This window comes from Cylas formicarius, unplaced genomic scaffold (genome assembly GCF_029955315.1).
Source record: "Cylas formicarius isolate icCylForm1 unplaced genomic scaffold, icCylForm1.1 PGA_scaffold_6__28_contigs__length_40554024, whole genome shotgun sequence".
NCBI classification, from domain to species: Eukaryota; Metazoa; Arthropoda; class Insecta; order Coleoptera; family Brentidae; genus Cylas; species Cylas formicarius.
In genome coordinates, this window is record NW_026844347.1 from 38011374 (window position 1) to 38029661 (window position 18288).

Consider the following 18288-nt stretch of genomic DNA (forward strand, 5'->3'; position numbering starts at 1 on the left):
CACGCTTTGAACTTTGACGTTTGTTTATTCCGACGGTCATGTCAGTGAATGTATTTGTGTTGTTTTGCGAAAATTTACGCAAAAACTAACGGTCGTAGAATAAGTGTAGTATGCAACAGGTTCGATAAACTCTTTAAGTCACTCGTTTATTAAACACTCGCTCCGCTGCGCTCCGCTCGTGTCAAATAAACTCTTGGGTCAAATGCCGTTTACCGCACTTGTTGCATAATATAATACCTTATCGCCCAGTTAAATCCACTTCTGTTGGGTTTAATGAGCTTTCAGATTTTCTGACATATTTAATTTCTTCTCCCATAACTTTGATACTTTCACAGAGCGTACCTAATCTCCATTTCTATTTCTCAACCCTCTTGGTTTTTGTGAAGATGTAAGTTACTAGATTTGCACAATAAATCATTTGTATCGTGTTGTATTGTATTGTAATGTTAAATCAGCTGCGGGTGCAAAATTTTCCAAAAAAATTCTATAAAAACGAACATGGTCGTTCCAGGTTCCAGGCGTTCCTCAACCACCAACGCGAAAGGAAACTGATCACCCTGAAGACGGAAGGCAGCAACGCCTGGAGCTATTTCACTCACTGCGCCGCTTTCTGCGTGCTCATCTCGATCGCCATCTGCAACGCGCCCCTCATCCATGACTTCACCGTCGTCTACAAGGGCAGCCTCGATGACGTCACCCTCGTCTGCATCATCGGAGGTATACTGCATCTCTTCTTCTGGATCGTCATCTGGCTCTTTTTGACCGTCAAGCAGAAATGGATCTTCAAGATACGGATCACGGTGAGTGATCGGAGATAGAACGCCTTTTTTCCGTTAATCTTTTCGGAACAATGGACAATATTACAAAACCAATTAAAAGTAACCATAATTAAGTGGTGTTATGCAGGAAACTGTCCGAAATGTTTTCAGTTTATTTTCAAGCTAAAACTATGCCTTCGATTTCAACAATTAAACTTATTTTTGCTCAATTCGAGGCAAAAGGCACCGTAATAAATAATTGCAAATGTTCATCTCAAAATGTCGGTAATAGAGCAGAAAAAACGGATAATGGAGATTAGAACATGTATTTTGTTTATACGTGTTTTTTCACGCAACGACGAACCACAAAAATGTTGGTATTAGAGCCAAGACTATGAAAAATTAAAACTGCAGAAACCTCAAAATAAATAAAAACTAAAAGTTCAGATTTTCAATCAATTATCATTTGATTTAATTTATAAAATCAAATTTAACATTTGATAAAGACATGGTGTTGTCGAAACATTTGTCATGTCATAATATACAATTTCGTGAAAATCTGAACTTTTAGTTCCTATTTATTTTGATAAATGGATTTTCATCAAGTAAAAGCCACCTCAGTTCAACTGCAGAAACCTATTTGGGCTTATTACAAAGTTAAATGAAATTAGCACTAGAAGAAGTTGTGTGCCTAGATCATGAGATCTAGTACCCCATAATGAATCTGTTTTCCTTCCGATACTTAGTTATACGTTTTGCACAATTATTAATTATTAATTACTTTTTACTTTTTATAATATTTATATTTATAATACAATTTAATTTAATTAATTTAATTATATTAAATGGTTTTTTATCAAGTAAAAGCCATCTCAGTTCAATTTCGTATTAAGGTTATGTTTATTTTTATTGAAAATGTATTACTTTTTGCTTCCCTAATAGCGATTTTCAGCCAACGGGAACTCCCGGTTGTGAACAATAATCGTCTGTACGAAACTTTACGAATTACCAGAACTCTCGCTGGATGCGAAATTGCTGCTTCCGCCATGCAATGCAATCGAAAAGAGCGCGAATCGTTTTGGAAGCATTGCCCGTTGTTACTGTCTTATTGCAAAGTAACTTTATACTTTATTGGTATCTCTGAACTGTGAGGGAAACAATACACTTGTTTCGTTTCATTTTGAAAGAAAGCAGTTTGCAATTTTCGAAGCGTAGGCAGTATTGTAAGTGGATAGTTTTAAAAGATGCAAATAGGTAATAATAATAAAAAAAGTGCTTTTCTACCACTACCCTGGATCGGTTGGATGTATTGGCCCAAAAATCCCTACGAGCAAATTAAAACGTTTACATCATTATTAGAGTTCTCCAAACAATATACGGTTTTTACAAACTTTTATGGTTTTGACTTCTGAATGAGTTTAAGACCAGCCTGTTGTAAAGCGGAAGGGACCATGCTTTTCAGCACGGATATGGTCTGTTCATAGATATAAGAAAGTGACCAGTGGCTTTTGAATGGGATTATCCAAGGGTGGTCAATAACATACAATGCAACGAGATTATTACCTTCAGAATTTAAATTCAGGTAAAATTGTGGCGCGTGATAGAAAATAACTTTATACCTACCAGTCTTCTTTCTTCTTTGGTTTGGTATACTACTTAGTTTAAATTTATTTTGTGTGTAATACAGCGTGTGTTGAATCGTGTGCGAATTATGCAAAATATGTGCGAGTCTAGTGTATCTTAGGAGATGGTCCCTGCCCAAATGTAGAAAACACTAACGTGGTGGCAGCAAGCAAGCATCTTTAGAAGAAACGGCCCCATTGACGAAAATTCCAACATCGATTGTATGGAAAATTGTGAATAATCCCATTTCAGCGAGGAAAAAAGAAGCGATGCTGACATTTTCTCGAGTGTAGCTGAAAGTGGTCAAGATATAATACGGCGTAAAATTTACCAGTTATACGAGGAACAAAGCGTGCCTACATTTGATAAAGACACGGTGTTGTCGAAACAATTGTCATGTCATAATATATAATTTCGTGAAAATCTGAACTTTTAGTTCTTATTTATTTTGATGTATCATCCTATTTAAAATTTCGGAAAATCATTTTTAAAAAACTATAGATGTTTGACTTGGATCGCTCTAGTGCAAGTAGTGAAAACCACTTGTACGTATGTTTTTTCCCAACAAGCAAGGTTTTCTCTATCGAAAGTGACCTTCGTCACTTAAAAGTAGTTTTTATATAATAATATAATTTCTGATGGTGCGGGGCCTTCTGTTTTACCTGGTTGTCCCTGTATGAATTTCTAGACCATATTTATCTTTCAACATACTTGTACAGGGTGAGTCAAGGTTAGCGTAAAGTTTCTCTTCTCTTCTCTTATTAGTTCCAAAACATGGTGGCTCAAAAAAGCGTGACGAATAAACCACATTGTTTGAAATGCGCTTTATTAAAATTTTGTTTTGAATTCATTGTGAAATGAAAATGATCCAAAAATATTCATTTATTGTCAACACCCTGTAGCATTTATTTCCAATTGCTTTGCATATATCTTTTACGTCATCTTCGAATAACGCTAATATCAAACACGAGGGATCTACCTTTTTTTGTAAGTGACAAAGCTAGTTTTTTTTTAAATAAAACGTTCGAAAAACTATAAGGTATGTATTATTATTAATAACAAAGTTCAAAAATTTTAAAAGGAAATCAAAACAAAATTTAAAAATAGTTGGTGATTCATGCTTCAACGTTTCACTGCCTTGTCATTTCCCGGGCTACTTGATTTACTTTTTTATCACTTACCCGGTTAGCACAAAAAGAGGGCGATAATCACGACCGGTTTGCAATGAATCGAGCTACGCGCTACGTGCACGCCCTAATTGGCAAAAGCATTTTTTTCTAGTAGGCCATTCGACGCGAGTGCACTTGTCGAGCCCTCGTGCCCGTCGAGTTTCGGTTAATCCCCGCGAGGGGGCCTTACAGGTTGTCTCTCGAAGGCTTTTCTTTTTTTAATTAACGAAACGACCTGTGATTTTGATAACGGCGAGGCTTACGTCGTGATTAATGAACAGGAAAAAAGCTTTATCGGGCGTGCTAAGTGGCGATAAAAATTAATTTTTTCAATTAATTAAGAAGACGACTTTATTTCGATTTTAAACGATTATAAGTTTTGTTTTGCTTTATTTTTCAACGCAATCTCAATCAACACTGATGCACGTCTCATAACTGTATTGTCGTCAAAATACCGATTTACAGCTTCGATAACTTCTTTGTTGCTGTTAAATCTTTTTTCTAGAATTCGGAAATGGCGACTGGGATATCTAGAAAAAATTAGAATTTACAGAGAACAACAAAGGCCAATTATTTACTTGGATGAAACCTGGTTCGACACTTATGATACCCCGGAAAAGGGTTGGGTTGACTCAACTGATAAGTGTAAAACAAACGCGCCATTAAAAAGAGGTAAAAGAATAACTATTTTGCATGCTGGCTCTAAAGATGGTTGGATTCCAAATGGACTTTCTCTTTCTGCGAAAATTATTAAAAATTCTTCTCTGGATTACCAGGAAGACACCACCGCTGATTTATTTGAAAGTTGGTTTAAAAACAAACTAGTTCCAAACGTTCCTCCTAATAGCGTCATTGTAATGGACAATGCAAGTTATCACAATAGAGAGTTGACTAAAACCCCTTCCTCATGTGACACAAAAGCAACAATCCAAAACTACATGTATAATGACATTTGTTTTCACGAAGATTATACCAAAAAGCAATCAATTGAGGTTCTACAAAGCTTGGACCTACAAGATGAATACGTCTATGATAATTATGCAAAAAATCTAGGGCATACATTTTTAAGGTCACCACTGTATATTTAATCCCATTAAACATGTTTGGCACCAACTGAAATCTGCCATTCGTCGTAACAATGTTTTTCCCCGTGTTAACTCCAATGTCCTCAAACTTATTGAAACCGAAGTTTTTAACATCCCTCCAGATATAGAAAAAGCAGAACAATCGTATATTGCAAATAATATAGAACCAATAATAATTAGAACAGGTGATGATAGCGATAGTGATACTGATATATTATGTGAATAATTGTATGTAATTTAAGTAGGTCATAAAAATAATTTGTAATTTTATTTTAGATTTAAACATAAATACATAAATAAATATTCTTACAGCTTGCCCGGTTCAAATGCCAAAAATCATATTTAAAATGTAATGCCACAAGGTTATCTTTCGGATAAATAAAATTCATGTCAATCGAATAATCCATCGTTGTTTTATTGTAACTTAAAGTTCTATACGTCGAAAAAAAACACCCTCTACATAGGAGAACCTAGTGAAGAAGTTTCAAAACATTTGTGAAAATGTGGTTTGTTGAAATGCGGATCTTGTCCTAAAATTTGGATTTGATAAAAATGGGAGAAACAGGTAGATCCTTCAAAAAAACGCATTAATGAACATAAAAGAGCGTTTAAAAATAACAGTCTAGATAGTAATTATGCCACACACTTAAACACAGAAAAACACATTTTTGACGACAATTTTGATATTTTACATACAGCCACAAAAAGTAGAAAATTAAATTTATTGGAAGCCATGGATATTAACAAAATGAGACATTCAAATGTATTATAAATTGGTTAAGGCTTTCGCGGCCCGTTGATAAGCTATTATCTTCATTCGGGTTTAAATGCCGTCGTCGATTGGAATTACTTCCTAACGTTTCGCTAGCACGACTGGCGAGCTTCTTCAGAGGTCCTTCCATCTCCGATGTTGGACGTAGACTGACGATTTCTCCTGCGCAGGTTGTATTTATGCCGATTGGTGGAGAGCGGGGCTTGTTCCGCTTCGGTTGGTCTCGGGATATCGATCGGTACTGCTCGGGCGTTCCTAAGGATCGGGTTCCAGATTTGGTTGAGTCTAAGGGTCTCCTCCTTTCGGTTGAAATTGTGTGGGTGTTTTTGAATCTCAATGGCTTCCCTGACTAGTCTGTTGTGATAGCCGTTGACCGATGCTAGTAACTTACAGCTCTCAAAGTGTATCCTGTGTTCCCCGCTGCCCAGTGCGTGTTCAGCCACTGCAGACTTCTCCGTATGTCCTAGCCTGCAGCTTGCTTTATGCTCCTTAAGTCTCGTTCCCATTGATCTCTTGGTAGTTCCGATGTAGACCTTTCCGCATGAACACGGAATGCGGTAGACTCCCGCAGCTGAAAGTGAGCCCCTCTTGTCCTTCGCTGACCTGATGGTCTGCTGGATCTTCTTTGTAGGCTTAAAGATTGTTTTGATGTCGTGTCTTTTCAATACTCTGCCAATCCTGTCGGTGACACTCGGAATATACAAAATAAGGAAGCAAAAAGCGCGCTTACTCGCCACTTTAGCGTTTCTGTGCCGCTGCCGGGACACCAACATCATACCAGCATTCCTTAGACAAAAACGAATTCTCCAATCAGTGAAGGCAAACAGGATCTACGTCAGGACTGAGAAAGCTTTTCTCCGGGAAAGAATTCACCACACTCGTCATAGCCTTGCGAAGACGGACGAGAAACTTCGACGTTGTCTCACTGTTTACCAAAGTACCTCTGAAGAGTTGCTTGGACCTGGTGAACAGGATATTTCCTGTCGATATTTGCAAACTTTTTGAAGTCTGTCTGACCGGTAGCTATTTCGTGTGGAAGGGAAACTTCTACGAACAGGTGGACGGAGTGGCAATGGGAAGCCCACTAAGCCCGGTTATAGCCAACTTATTTATGGAACACTTTGAGGAAAAAGCGATCGAGACCTCAGAGTACAAGCCAGCAACGTGGTTCCGGTACGTGGATGACACCTTCGTGATTTGGAAACATGGTATGGACAAGCTCAACAACTTTCTGCAGCATCTTAACAGTCAGCATCCCAGCATCCAGTTTACTATGGAGACTGAAAATGACCAACAACTTGCATTCTTGGACGTACTAGTGAGGAAGCGAGGTAACAAGCTGGGCCACACAGTTTACAGAAAACCAACCCATACGGACAGATACCTGCATGCTCTATCCAACCATCACCCAAGTCAAAAGTCTGGGGTTATCAGAACACTGACAGAACGAGCCCGAAGGATTTGCGAACCGGAGAACCTCCAGATGGAACTTGAACACCTAAAAACTGCGTTCGAGGCAAATGGCTACAGTAAGAGGGAGATCGAGAGATCAATGAACTCAAGATCATCAAGATCACGGGATACCGAACAACGACCCTCCACCTCCCACGCATATCTGCCGTATATTCCGAGTGTCACCGACAGGATTGGCAGAGTATTGAAAAGACACGACATCAAAACAATCTTTAAGCCTACAAAGAAGATCCAGCAGACCATCAGGTCAGCGAAGGACAAGAGGGGCTCACTTTCAGCTGCGGGAGTCTACCGCATTCCGTGTTCATGCGGAAAGGTCTACATCGGAACTACCAAGAGATCAATGGGAACGAGACTTAAGGAGCATAAAGCAAGCTGCAGGCTAGGACATACGGAGAAGTCTGCAGTGGCTGAACACGCACTGGGCAGCGGGGAACACAGGATACACTTTGAGAGCTGTAAGTTACTAGCATCGGTCAACGGCTATCACAACAGACTAGTCAGGGAAGCCATTGAGATTCAAAAACACCCACACAATTTCAACCGAAAGGAGGAGACCCTTAGACTCAACCAAATCTGGAACCCGATCCTTAGGAACGCCCGAGCAGTACCGATCGATATCCCGAGACCAACCGAAGCGGAACAAGCCCCGCTCTCCACCAATCGGCATAAATACAACCTGCGCAGGAGAAATCGTCAGTCTACGTCCAACATCGGAGATGGAAGGACCTCTGAAGAAGCTCGCCACTCGTGCTAGCGAAACGTTAGGAAGTAATTCCAATCGACGACGGCCTTTAAACCCGAATGAAGATAATACCCCTTCAAATGTATTGCTTAACGATCAAGTAGATTTAAATACCTCTCTTTAATTGAACTTAAATTCTCAGATCAGCACTAATTATGGTTATTTTTCGGTATATATAGTAGCAGGTATAAGTTAACCTGTTTCCAAGTGAGGGTGAAATCTACTAAATGAATCACATCCATAGGTGGAATACTGGGAAATAAGTGCTGTACATCAAAAGACAATAGTGTTGCGTTAGAAGGGATTTTGATATCTTTGATTTTATTGATTAATTCAAAAGAATTTTTTATTGCAAATTTTGGTTTAAAATCTGTGTGGAACTTTAAAATATTTACCAATTTTGTTGAAAGTTTAACTGCTGGAGCCGTTACATAAGACACGACTGGTCTAATCGGCATATCTTGTTTATGTAATTTGACATTTGATAAAGACACGGTGTTGTCGAAACAATTGTCATGTCAAAATATATAATTTCGTGAAAATCCGAACTATTAGTTCATATTTATTTTGACTTTGGTTAATTATGTGGATTAATCGCTGTTGTCGCCTATATTTCATTTGTACTTATATTTTTGTAAAAGCGACTTAAAATATAGTTGTTGTATCGTTATTATAATTTCTATTACGCTCCGCTTTAATTCGAATTCTTCAAACCGCACTCCAAAAAAACATTCCATAGTAACTTCGGGAGAATAAAGTCCGATATCCTATTAAGCGAGTTCCTCCATTATTTCCGCCAAATGGACCGTACGAAATCTGCATTATTCACGACGCGCATACACACACACACACACACACACACACACACACAAACTCTTAAGAATTTAAGTCCGCGCACTCGACTCTGAATAAATTCCCATAATCCGGTTAGACTGGATAATTCTCGGGAAGAAATCCGCTCCAGTAATTTCGATGGTTCTTACGACTTACGACTCCGCACGAATCCGCATCTACGGTTTTAATTGGAGATGGTAGCAAACGAACGAATGTTCAAATGGCCGAAAATCCCGAACGGCGTTCGGCTTCGGTCGGGGCGGTGGTTTGTAACAATAGATCCGCCAACAGCTGAGACGTGACGTATACGTGATCGAGTGACAGAATGTTTAGGTTAGAACCAGCGATTTTTATAGGGATATCAAGTTTGAAACTTATTTGAAATGATTTTTCTTACTAAGTTAAAATTATATTACTTTTTTTGAACAGGAATTCAGTTAATAGTTTTTCAGGACGTCTTTATGTATTATTTATGCAGAAGGTGTCACGGTACGAGGTAAAATTGATATAATATTTTATAGTAGTTCACAAAAAAGGCATTTTGCATGTTTAATGCAAAAACGTCGTATTTTATAACAATATTAAATTTATTTATATGTATATTCGAGTTATTGCAGGAAGCAGGAAGCATCAGGAAAAGTTAAAGAGAACGGTGTATTCATCTTAAGGAAGAGACAACATAATCATGAACAGTTGAAGGACCAAATGCAAGTTGCAAGCATATGCAATAGATTGCGACAATGTAAAGAAGTTGTTAGTAATAAAAATATTTGTAGTAATGTGTAGTACATTACACTTTACGACTGAAACGTAATTTTAGAAATTCCGAAGATGCCTTACTTCCTTCAATTCAGTATGTACCTCTATGCAGAGGTAGAGGCACTCGAATGTATGGTCTGTTCATATATATAAGAAAGTGACCAATTGCTTTTGACAAGGGTGCTCATTAACATATACAATGGAACAAGATTATTACCTAAAGTTTTGGAATTTAAATTCAAGTAAAATTATGGTCCGTAATAGAAAATAATTTTATACCTACTTGTGTTTAATTTTCTTTGGTTTGGTATACTACTTAGTTTAAGTTTACTAGTGATCATTCTTATTTCGTGTGTGGAATCGTGTGCGAATTATCCAAAATATGTGCGAGTCTAGTGTATCTCAGGAGATGCTCCCGTCCAATGTAGAAAACACTATTCTGTTGAGACTAAGGAAGTTATAAACAATGTTTATTTGACTCTCATTGAACGTGGTGCCAGCAAGCAAGCATCTTTAGAAGAAACGGCCACATTGACGAAAATTCCAACATCAACTACATGAAAAATTGTAAATAATCCCATTTCAGCGAGGAAAAAAAGAAGCGATGCTGACATTTTCTCGAGTGTAGATGAAAGTGATCAAGATATAATACGGCGTAAAATTCACCACTATACGAGGAACAAAGCGTGCCTACATTAGATATCTTAATTAGGAGGCTGGAAAAAGATGAAACTGGTGTTAAATGCTACAGAACTGTATATTTCATCTCATTGAACATGTTTGGCACCAACTGAAATCTGCCATTCGTCCTAACAATATTTTTCCCCATGTTAACTAAAATGTCCTCAAACATATAGAAACCGAAGTTTTTAACATCCCTCCACAAAATTGGGCAAATTCTGTTAAACTTATAGAAAAAGCAGAAAAATCGTAATTTAAGTAGGTAATAAAAATAATTTGTAATTTTCTTTTAGATTTGAACATAAATACATAAATAAATAAATATTGTTTAGTATCTTTCCTAACAAAACCCCAAATAATTAAATTCTAAGCAGAGTACGGACCTGTTCTGCCATATTTCATTTTTATAGCTAGCCCGGGTCTTTCCTTAATTCGTATCAGTTACTCACTTTCTTATGTCTATAAACTGACTTTACCTGTAGAACTGAAAGGCTTGACTAGAGTTCTCAGAACAAGCGAGTGACCTAGATATTAGTTTGGTTATACAGTTTGGCACAAAAGCCATTTTTGTCGTAAGGCCCTCTATGAAAGGGTACTAACCAATTTTATATTTTTTGAATATTGAATTGAATATTGTCCTTGCTTTTTTCGAGTGTCTGCTTTTTTCTCTCTTTATTTTTTTCTTTCTTTTTTTTTCATTTATCCCCCTTTGATCAGTTTAAAATCACATTGTGAACTTAGGTGGACTTAAAGACTGATATTTATTATGTTAGTTGTTTTCTTGTTAAATTCTGGATATTCTACGACATTCATCTTTTTCTGTATTAATTGTTTACAATATAATTTATTTTACGCTCTTGTCATTGCTTATCATTGCTTTGATTCTTAAGTTGACAGCAATGGGTTTTTATTTTGATATTATTATGAAAATGTCTAAGTTTATATTATAATTTAAAAACTATGGAGTTTTTTTATATTTTTTATTTATAGCTATTTATGTAAATTTTAAAAAACATGAAAATGCCCGTCATATAATTTTTTAAAAAAATGTACTTTTATACCTTTTATAAGGTACCAAAAAGTTATTTATACCAACCATCGTAAGCGGTATATGATTAAAAGTAACCGAAAAACCAACCAACGTCATAACCTCAGGTGTTGTTGTTTATCTTCTCAAAAGAGTTGTAAATATCTAGATAACATTTAGAATTAACAATTTGCAATTGCACAAATAAATTTTATTCAAGACAAAATCAAAAATATACGCAAAACAAAAAAAAATCAAAATCTTTAAGGTTACTAATCTATAAGTTTTTACAACAATCTTTTGGTTTTATAGTAGCTATGTTTATTAGGTGCCTTGTCATGTAAAAATCATAAAAACTGTTATAAAATGTATCTTATAAATCCTGCCGGAAATGTTAGTTGTCGCTCCAAATCTAGTAGACAATAGCAGACGTTGGGTTTCGGCATGACCGATGAATAGACCCTTCGAGATACTCGAAACGCAATTGAAATTGAACCAACAACCACTCCGTCCCTTCGGTAAAGCCGACAGGCGGACTGGAGAGCTACGTCGCTTTGAAATCATTTAAACCTGTGCGTTGGCTAATTAAAAATCGATCCCGGCTCACTTCTTCGCCAGCCCCGGGAGATTTAATCTTCGCCGCAGCGAACAAGATGTAAATTTAGATTCAAAAGGAGTTACTGGGGCGTGATAATAACCAGCGAACGGGCGATACATTATTTGGCAAACGTGGACAATGTTAGTATCGACATTGTCAAGTTTAAATATACAAAAAGGAAATTGAGAGTCTTCTTTTTCTCCTTCCCGTCTTTTGCTAGCTGGTATCAAGCCATCCCTCTCTGTGTGTGCGTTAACACTGATCTAACTGCCTAATTTGTATGTATGTTATGGTGTTGTATTTTTCTTTTTCTTCTCTTTTTATACAGTGTGTCCCACTTACGAAATGTACACCCCTGTAAAGTCTTTGTTTATGGTTACATTTTGATATTTTTTTTTGTTAGATACGTCTCGGAAATATGCGCTAAAACCTTATGGGACTGGGACTAATTTTTGATATCAAATATCAAGTAGGGCTATTAGGGATTTCTTTCAGGATGAAGTATCAACGAATGCTTATTCAGGACTACATGAAACCTACGAGGTTTGCGCCAAAATTTCCAGGCCTGACATAGATGCAGCTCCAGTATCGCGATAAAACATTGTCTTCTTTGATTGAGTATAGAGCAGTCATAAAGTTTTTGACCAAAGAAGGGTTAGCACCTAAAATTATTAAAGAAAGTTGAGTTAAAAGAGACTGTTTTAGCTCATTTTGCATACAAACCAAAAGAATATTTTTTTAAAGGGATTGAGTTGTCAATAAAGAGATGTATTAAGTGTATTGAAGTTAAGGGGGAATATATTGAAAAATAATAAAAAATTATTACTCTACTTTGTTTCTTTCATATTCAGGCCGGGAAATTTTGGCGCTGCCCTCGTAACTATACTGTTTTCCGTGAAGTTCGCTTAAACATTACTCCTGTGGAATATTTGTTTATGGCTTAATTTTGATAAATCTTTTTTTGTTGGATAGATTTCACTGAAAGGCACTAACGATTTTCTTAAAATTAAACAGAAAGGATTAGATATGAAGTGAACACACTTTACAGCGTTGCAATTTTTTAATTAAAAAGGATTTTTAATTCGCGAGAAGTGAATATTCGACAGTCATTTACATTTACATTGATGATACTAAAAAATATGTCCCTTAACAAATCTTTTTATCGTTATTTCTGAAGTTTGTATAATTAAAATTTGTGAGATCTTAAATTCAAATACAAAATAGCCGTTATTTGCAAGGTTTGCAATATTTATTTTTTTAAAACATTAAAAACTTTGATCATTGGTTTTCCGAGGCGATTTATATTTATCTGCATATTAATGGGGAAACTTGAAGGGAAGGATTAAGGTTTTATAGGCAGTATAGGGGATTTGTTGTGGATTGAAAGGATAGCTTTATGTGTAGGTCAGCGGACCGCTGCCTCCTTTAGTCGCCTTTTACGACAAGCGGTTGGATACTGTGGGATTATTCTTTTATATGCCGACCCCACACAGCATTTATTATTATTATTATTGTTATTATTATTATTATTATGCGGTCTCTTTTACTTCGTCGACATTTTTGTATTTAAGATTAATTCATCCTTCTCTCAAAAACAAGTTATTTATTAAATTTTATAATTAAAATCACTCCCCGAAATAAATTGCCAACGGAAAAAACCTGTTTTAACACTTCAAAACTTTCCGGCGATCTACTCCTCCCACCCCCCCGCCACTTCCACGAAAAATTTGCAATTATAACGTCCGGAACTTTTCGGCGCCGAGTACGGGAATTGAACCTTTCGAAAAAGTCGAAAATTTAAATTGTTTTAATCAAAATTTAAATTGCCTTTGCCGTTTCAAAATGGCGCGTGGTTTTTTTTTGCAGATCGGGCAAGCCACGGTTCGTGAGTCGCGATCTCTGCGACTCGTTCACGACGTGAACTTGAGCAATCACAGATCGGAGGAGGCGGTGTCCCAACAGCCGCTACTGGTCATAGGGAACGGTAGGACTTACACCATCACTGAGAATTCCCCCAAGAAGGCGATTATGGGGGTCATACAGAAAGCGGCGTTCGTCAAAAAGTCCAAAAGCAACGGTAAGCATCGCTGAACGCCCCGAAAATAGAGAAGATGTCGGCCATTTCATCCACCGACATGCACTGACGTGCCATTTTCTTCCTAAAAATTAAAGCAAAAAAAAATGTTTGAAAACATCGTTTCCTTTTTGCAGCGTTCTAATTTGGTTAGTTTACTTTTGTCGTGTGGCGTTGTCTGTGTTTCCGTGTGTGAAAAATGTATTCGTTACTGACATGAAGTATAATGATGATATTCAAGCATCGAAGTATAGGAGTAATATGTAAACGGTATGCTTAAAAAATATTATCAAATAAAAAAATATATCTTTTTCTACCTGTCGTTTACTTTTCAATATATTTCTGGACCTGTATAGTACTTTCGCAGATAAATTGCTTCGGCCTAATGATTGCAACTAAAAGGGGTACTGTTTGCAGTCCTAAATTGGCATTGTTTGGAAAGTGGGTTTCGAATATTCACAACATATACAAGAGGCAAGAAAACATCATTCAATGTTATCTACAAGTCTTCTGCGTTTCGCTAATCAACCTATTGGCTTCTTCTGAGCTTAACCGAAGATGGCTCGCCTTTTACTCTATACCTGCTTATATATTGATATATATTGAACATTATTCATGACAAAGCTTTAAATCTTCATGAAACCTACTCAACTACCAAACACTATGATAAACGCATCATCGCACCGGACACGGAAGAATCAGTTTTTGCAAAAGGTTTTCCAACTTCGTCCCTGCCCCACGTTTTATCCCAAAAGAGGAAATCATTTCAAATATCGAGTCCGTCATCAACGAATTGCTAATGAAATTTGTTTCGAAACCGCAAAAATCATTTGCGTTGCTTCAAAATATCTAAAATCTAAACCAGGAAAAGATTCAAGATATTCTTCTTTTTCTTCTCTGTTAGGACAATGCGTGAATTTGTCCATTGACAATAACAACTGAATATGTGGCGAACGCCTGTTTACGAAACTATTGATACTTCGGGAAAACCTCATACTTCACTATATTTGACTGAAGTAGTTTGTGACCTAATTTATTCATGTAAATCACAATATCACTGTGACGTAAAATTTTTGAGGCAGATGACGCATCAAATATGGCAGCTCTGCACGTATTTTGAATTTACTGTGCAAAGACTTATAAATTCTACACAATATTTGTATAGAATAGAATAGTGTATATACACTCATTATCTTTTTACTTTTTATCATTTTACTTGGCCCGTTTTTAACTGCTGTGGAAATTGACCCGTACAAAACGTTAAGTTCATTATGTATATCAGCGGCTTTATAATATAGACTAAGCAATTTCTGAATAAAAAAAATTGGAATGCTATCACTACCCGAAGTTACTTTCGAGGCTGCTTCAATTTAGTCCCAGTCGCCTTTGAATTGGTATCCATAGTAACGAAATAGACTGTTATTTTGACGTGTCATTACGGTTTATCAACGACAAACGTTCACGTTGAGTTTTCTTTTGTTCAATTGCAACCTCCAAATAAAATGCGTAGGTTAAATGAGAGAGGCGCGTATTATATTTATGAACAGACCATACCTTTACTATCCCCAGCCGCATTCGAACACGTTTCTACTATTTTTGAACTTCCCCATATCGAGTTTTGATGACAAAAAGCTTGGAACACATTGAGAATAAAAATTTTCTCATTTTTCTCCATAACTCAGAAACATTTTTAAATTTCTAAGAACTAGTTTTGCCAACAACTACACGAAAGTAACTATAATTCTCATCTTGAACACTGAACACTTGGCAGTCATCACAGTTGTCCTTTTAATACATTACATTAGTTTTTTACTAAAAACTAATTTCTAATACTTATACGTTTAGGAGTGGGTGGGGCAAGACGGCTCACTTAAGCTTCTTGTTATTTTTTGTCGCTTTTAACCATCGAGTCGATTTATTTTTGAGTAACTTTAATAAAATTTACCCAAATTTTAGTGAAGCTTCGAAGAAAAATTTCGAAAAGTGATGAAAAAAAATTCTTTTTTATTGCAAAAAAGTTTTGGTTAGAAACAAAAATTGAGCGTTATGATCTTTTTACAAATATATAAATAAATCGAGTACAAATAAATTTCAATTTAACATTGCCGCCTAAAAGTGCCTTACCGGTGATAATAGTTCGAAAATATTGGGTTGTTCGGAAAGTCATTTCGTTTTTTTTGGGGAACATGAATGACAGTTTTCGTATAATGAATAAATATTTTATTAAATTATATATTGGCCATTCTGGTCCAACACCTTTTGCCATCTTTCTGGCAGTAACATAATTCCCCTCTCATAAAAGTTTTGGTCCTTGCTGGCAAAAAACTGGTTCAGGTGGTTTTTGACATCTTCATTTGAGGTAAAGGTTTTGCCATCCAAAAAATTTTGCAGGGACCGGAACAAATAGTAGTCGGAAGGCGCCAGATCTGGAGAATATGGTGGAGGTTGCAGTACGTCCCATTCAAGCTGTAAAAGTTTTTGGCGAGTGACCAAACTTGTGTGAGGTCTGGCATTATCCTGGTGGAACACTACACCCTTCCTGTTGATTAATTCGGGCCTCTTCTCTTTAAGTGAATCATTCAATTTGTCCAGTTGATGACAATAGACTTCTGAATTAATCGTTGTATTGTCCCGCAAAAGCTAAAAAAAAAGGATTCCTTTGACATGCCACCAAACGGAGAGCATCACCTTTTTTTGGTGAATGTTGGCTTTTGACACGCTTTGAGCCGGTTCATCTTTTCTGCTCCATGACCTCTTGCGTTTAACATTGTTGTATACAACCCATTTTTCGTCCCCAGTAATAATCCGCTTCAAAAATGGATCATTTTCTTGACGTTTGAGGAGCAAATCACACACGTCAACGCGACGACACAAATTTCGCTCCGTAAGGATATGGGGCACCCACACATCGAGCTTCGAGGTTAAGCCCATGCCTTTCAAATGGCCATAAACAGTCGAATTCACCGATCTCTCTTGTGGTTATTCGCCGATTTGCATCGACTAATGCCTTTATCGCATCTTTGTCAGCTTCGACCGGCCTTCCAGACCGTGGTGCATCTTCGACATCAAAATTGCCGGATCGAAATTTTGCAAACCAGTTCTGGCACTGGCGTACTGTTAACACGCCTTCTCCATACACATCCGTCAATTTTTTTCTCGCTTGGACAGCATTTTTACCTTTTCTGAAGTAAAAAAGTAAAATATGACGAAAATGCTGCTTATTGCTCTCCATATTTAAAAGGGCACCAACCAAAAACTACTGCGTAGAATTAATAGAACTTTTTCACACACAAGCCTTGCAATATCAGCTCTCAAGACATATAATGGTTATGCGGCTTAAGTGTGAAGTTGGTTTCGAAAAAACGTAATTAAGTCCTCTGACGGGAAAAAACGAAATGACTTTCCGAACAACCTTATAGTATATTATGCAACAAGTGCGGTAAACGGCATTTGACTCACGTTTTCGGAGATATTTCCCACGCTTTGAATTCTGACGTTTGTCAATTCTGAGAATCATGTCAGTGAATGTATTCGTGTTTTGCAAAAATGTACGCAAAAACTAACGGTCGTAGAAAAAGTATAGTATGCAACACGTGCGGTAAACTTTTTACCTCACTCGTTTATTAAATACTCGCTCCGCTCGTGAGTCAAATGCCGTTTGCCGCACTTGTTGCATAATATACTATTACTCCACTCTATCATTCAAATTTAAATACAGGACGTTAAAGGAAAAACCGTATTTCCCGTTTCAGGTTCGATAACGACCAACGATGACGGCGAGGAGCAAATTTACTGGCTCAGACCGGCCCTGGCCCCCCCGATGAACTCTCCCGACAGCGCGAAGTATTTCTGCTGGTTCAAGAAGCGCCCGAAGCAGAAGGTGACGTTTAACGAAACCTCCAGTACGTCCGCTAATCGGTAACATGGTTTCCTACTTTATCGGTGTGGTGTTTGTGTTAGCGTTCGTTGGCGTAGTGATGTCATCCTTTCGGGCGTCGGAACTCGTCCCCGCGCCCCACCTCGTCGAGTATTTCGTAGATCTCGTTGTCTTCGATAGGAGCGAATCGTGGAATATACAGGGTGATTCTAATTAGAGCCGCTGTTGTACCAATAACCAACAATAATTGTTTTTTTTGGACTTTCCGAACGGAAACGCTAATGTTTTCTGAAAAAAACTGTTCTAGCTTTCGTTTTCAAAATTTTCAAGATGGATAAAATTTCCAATAGGAGGAGGAAAAATTGGCTGTATTGGCAACACCGCTTACAAATAAACAATGCGAGTTAAAAATTCGCACCATTCAAATTACTGCTACTTTTATTTATTTTATTAATTATTTAGTCCTTTGACGTGTCTTTTTCGTATTCGGTCCAAATTGTTAAGGTTTTTTGAGTCCATTTCTCTATTAAATATATATGTTTTTTGTAGGATTGGACATAAAAATAGCCATTCATAGTAAAAAACCCAAAATTTTTTTCAAAAACTAAATAAATTGTAGATCATAAAATCGTCTCCGAAAATGGTCTGTTTCCTAGTAATCACCGTTTCTTAGATATCGACATTCTAAAAATAGAAAGTGTAACTAAATTTCTGCATTATATGCACACATTTGCACCATTTGTTATGGTCGAATTTTATTTCCACACATATTTTTTGACTCTATTTTTTCTCTCAATTTTTCATGTTAATTAA

The 18288-nt window shown here is 36.8% G+C and overlaps 1 protein-coding gene across 1 annotated transcript in view; it reads left to right on the forward strand.

The window, feature by feature from the left end:
- Positions 1 to 18288, forward strand: part of LOC132702988 (protein tincar) — a 160547-nt gene that overhangs the window by 114381 nt on the left and 27878 nt on the right. Inside the window, exons 8-10 of the mRNA XM_060671958.1 lie at positions 512 to 800; positions 13391 to 13601; positions 17351 to 17516. Of these exons, the coding sequence (XP_060527941.1) occupies positions 512 to 800; positions 13391 to 13601; positions 17351 to 17516 (666 nt within the window). The remainder of the gene's footprint in view (positions 1 to 511; positions 801 to 13390; positions 13602 to 17350; positions 17517 to 18288) is intronic.